Source organism: Trichomycterus rosablanca, chromosome 2 (assembly GCF_030014385.1).
Source record: "Trichomycterus rosablanca isolate fTriRos1 chromosome 2, fTriRos1.hap1, whole genome shotgun sequence".
Lineage (NCBI taxonomy): Eukaryota > Metazoa > Chordata > Actinopteri > Siluriformes > Trichomycteridae > Trichomycterus > Trichomycterus rosablanca.
Window position 1 is genome coordinate 15,396,502 of NC_085989.1, and position 4,450 is coordinate 15,400,951.

Consider the following 4,450-nt stretch of genomic DNA (forward strand, 5'->3'; position numbering starts at 1 on the left):
GATGAGTGCACAGAAGACATGATAGTGATATTTGGATGCATTCTCATGCAGTAAATCATTCGCAATCAAGATGTCAGTACAAGTGATTCAAGTGACTCAAGTGAACCGGATCACATTACTGAGTGACTCAGATTAACCCGAGTTCATAAAATGAACCGGATTTACCACCACTAGTTTTTACCGAGTAAGTAAGTGGGGATCTGCTTCACTCTCTCCAGCACTATACAATGTTACATATTTAATAAATAATTACTTGTTTAGTTTTTTAAAAGGTCATCAGTTTACCTAAAATTAACAAATTGAGAAATGACATTACAGTTATTGACATTATTTAACTGTGTAATTTATTTTTTATAACATACAGTATAATGTAAAGGAGTTGTAGTTGTGCCTCCAAATTAAAGTTAACTTTCACTGCAACACTGGAAAATATCTCTCTCTCATTCTCTCTTTCTCTCTCTCTATTACACACACATACTCACGGAAGCATACACATATACACGCACTCTACTAAACACACACTTTCATGTCTTGGTTTTTATATTTCAGTCCACTTTTAGAATAAGGATTCTTTCCTTTTACTCGCAACCCCACTTCTGAAGACAAGTCCTTGTTGTGCATGCCTGTTAAGTTAAAATTGGTATGATGATATAGTGGTTACTTGAATGTAATGCAATGTTCATTATAGACCACATTATTACCACATTATTAGTTCATAAGTCTAGCACTATATTTGCCTACCTGCTGCTTTTACTAGACTCATACATAGTGAATCTTTCTTATAACACCCCCAAACATCTAGGGTTCAGCATTTTTTTGCCACTCCGTAAAAGTGCAACTGTAGTTTTTAAGGGCTTACGTCCCATCTCTTTTTAATCCAGATCTCATGAAAGTCAAACATCTTATATTTGCACCTTATACATCTTATACACCTTATACGTCAAACATCTTATATTTGCAAGATATGAATAATAAAACCCCTCAGCTCATCAGAACCTTTGCATCATGGTATCATCATCCCTACGGGAACAACTACTGTCAAAAAACCGTTCAACTGGAAACTGAATGAGGTCACCCTCCTCTGCCAATGGACGACCGCTCTGATAGCCACTGAATTCAGAGGAGACACAAGTTGTCGGCATGGCAGAACGAAACGGCCTCCGCGTAGAGTACATATGTCGCACGTGGGTGTGCGCTGCTGATTTTCTGCTTTTGATCCACCTCCGCAGCGTGCGCCCCAGCCAGACCCCCACCACAAAGAGGAGAAGTAGCGCATTGGCCACCAGTACAGCAGCAGTCAGATACTGTAGCTTAATTTCACTTCTCCCTGATAACGGCATTGTGACAAAACCTATACAGTGATCTCGTGGAGCCACCTGGCACAATGTCCCACTCACCACACTCTCCACACAGGCGATGTAGGTAGAGTCTGGACGAAGCTCCTGAAGTGTCACCACTCTAGCGGCGCCGTCTGTGTAAACATAGCGTGGGAAACGGATAGCATGACCAAAGCGGTCAAACAGAACACGAAACATCAGTGCTTTGCCCTGCACTGTGCGCAGGTTAGCAACTGTGCTCCATGAAACTGTGGCTGTGTCTGAAGAGATGTCATGAATGCTAACGTTTGAGATGTAGTGGCGGTTGACCTGACAAGCATCCATTCCCACAGTACTTTTTAATTCATAATGCTCTGCCTCCTTCTGAGGCAAAGAATTTAAGATTTTCTGAGTTCCAGTTAGATCTTTTTGGTGGTCCCTGATGGTTCTGTTTCCGGTGGTTGAAGGGATGATCTTGGTTGTCAGCGTTCCAAGAAGGGCCAAGGAAGAGCTTGTTTTCCCAGAGTCACTTATTGTAGGCCGTGACCTTGGCCTGAACCCATTCTTCCTCTTCCTTGTGGGTTTCTTGCGACCTCCTTCAGAATCTGAGACCATCTTGTCTTTCGTTTGATCTCCTCCTCTTCTCAGCCTCTCCTCTTCTGTAAACTGAGCATTGATGACTTTTCCTCCCTGACCTTCCCCCACTTGTGCTTCTTGGTCTACTTGGCAGTAACTGCTACTGTTCCCTGCACGCAGAAGCTCAGTAATGTTCACGTAATCCAAATATTTCCCCTTAAGTGTGGGAGGATGGTGGCATCGGACCAGGGTAGTCAGCAGTTTTCCATGAGTGTGGGTCTTCACCATCCAGTCCTTTAGCTTCTCCAGCCCACAATCACAGGTCCACATGTTGCCACTAAGGTCCAGCTGAAAAAGTTTAGAGTTTGAGGCAAATGCTCTACCAGACAGCCTTGCCAGCTGATTGTCGCTCAAGTTTAAGACCTTAAGGTGTGCAAGGTGACCAAATGCAGCTGGGTCAACGTGTTTGATCCGGTTATGGCTGAGATCAAGATGCTCCAAACGCTCTAGCGGCTCAAGTAAACCTTCTGGAATATCCGTTAACATGTTGTGGTCAAAGTTAAGCTCTCTTAGGCGTGAGAGTCCTTTAAGCGATTCATAATCAAGCTTTACAATTTTGTTGTTACTCAGCGACAGCTTTGTGAGTTTATGCAAGTTCTCAAACACGTGATTGCTAACGTGTCGTATTTGGTTCGCAGAGATCAGCAAAGTCATCAAGGACTTCAGGTTGGAGAACATAAACATATCACTGAGATTTGTTTGTTTATTATCTGAGAGGTTTAGAAACTGAAGTTTTTCCAAATTTGAGAAAGCGCTACTATGAATATGGTGCAGATTATTTGACTCCAAGTGCAAAAACATCAAACTGGGCAAAAGTCTAAAAACGGACTCATTTAGCTGCTCGATTAAGTTTTTGTCAAGCCTCAGCTTGAAGACGCTCTCCAGATTCTTAAATGTATCAGCTGTCAGATCCTTGATGTTATTATTGTTGCCATAGAGAACCGTAAGTTTCTTCAATGACTCAAAAGTCCCAGGTTGCACCGCAGAGATCTGATTGTGCCCCAGATATAGCTCCTCCAAACTGATCAGTTTTGAAAAGGCATGTGGATCGATGGTTTGTATCTGATTGAACTGTAGATCCAGGCTCGTCAGCTGGTTGAAGTTGAAGAGATCCAGATGGGTTAAGTTACTGATAAAGTTCCCAGCGAGTCCAAAAGTACGAACATTCCGATCAGTGTGAGGTACAGCGCGCAGCCCCCGGTTGGCACAGAGCACTTGGTGAAAGCGCGGGCACTCGCAGGGCTCGGGGCATGCAGAGCAGGCACACAGTAACACAGCCAGGGCGCCAGTTGCCCACAGAACAGGGTACGTGGTCTCCCGCTTCTCCATCTCCCCGATCCCCCCAGCACTGTGCACATCACTCTGATTCTACCTGCTTCCTCAGATATGCTGCTAATCCATGGATGAATTAAAAAAGTAACAGAAGGAGATCCATTGTAGGTTTAGGAATGGAGCAGAGATTCCTGTTTCATAGTGCAGTTCACGAAGAAAAGACCGAGCTGCTGCTTTACTTGAACTCTTCTTTCACACACAAATGGTCATCTGGTGAGGATTACACACACACACACACACACACAGATTGCTCCGCCTTTTTCCTTTTTGGCGACCAGATGTGGACAGGCGACTCCTAACAATGTTCACACACACACAAACACACATGCTCAGTTTCACTAGCTTTGTAAGATATTTCCATTGCATGCATATAAATGTACCATTTGCAACGTTTAATCAATGTATTTAGAAAGGATAAATTAAAGGCTTTTATGGGTTGTAAATGTTGTTGTATGAAATAACATTCAAAACAATTTTTTGTTAACATTAAATTTGGCATAATCTTCACCCCATTTAGCTTACTGGTTTAGTGATTACAACGAGGGTTCTTCAAAAAGTTTCCACACTTTTTAAACTTTTTTTTTTTATTTCACCTTCCACCTTCCGATGCATTTTTCCAGCGTCGTACCAACTTTTTAATGCCATCAGCACGTACCCACTGATGCACTGCTGCTTTCACATCATCATCACATGAAAATCTTCTTCCCCTTAAAGCTTCTTTGAGCGTCCAAAAAGGTGGAAATCAGATGGCGCTAAATCCGGACTATAAGCTCTCTCTCAGTCTCTAAGACAAGACCAATTACTACTCCTCCCAACCTCACCATTTCCAATGAAAAAATATATATAATAAGTGCGGAAACTTTTTGAAGATCCCTCATATTCGCTTGTTACCTACATGGAAACCAGTGCACAGTTCCAATGTAAAAGTACATTTTTGTCTTTACTAGGGCTGGCTCAATACCACTTTTTTATGTCTGATACTGCAAATTGATCTGCTGATACCGATACCAATCCGATATCGTCATATCTTCTCTCAAACAACTAAGCAGTAATAATACATGTCTCAATGCACCATGGTTAAACTAGCTATCTAAATAATAATGCTCAGACTGTGAAACAAATATTCTAAAGGAATAAATACAGAACCTACATCATCACACTTATAC

General features: G+C 42.2%; 1 protein-coding gene across 1 annotated transcript; it reads right to left on the bottom strand.

Annotated features, from left to right (window-relative positions):
* Positions 1-318: 318 nt before the first annotated feature.
* Positions 319-3,412, bottom strand: tril (TLR4 interactor with leucine-rich repeats). Its single transcript, XM_062990196.1, has one exon. The coding sequence runs from the start codon at positions 3,279-3,281 to the stop codon at positions 990-992; it is 2,292 nt and encodes a 763-aa protein (XP_062846266.1). The 5' UTR covers positions 3,282-3,412; the 3' UTR covers positions 319-989.
* Between the last annotated feature and the right edge of the window lie 1,038 nt (positions 3,413-4,450).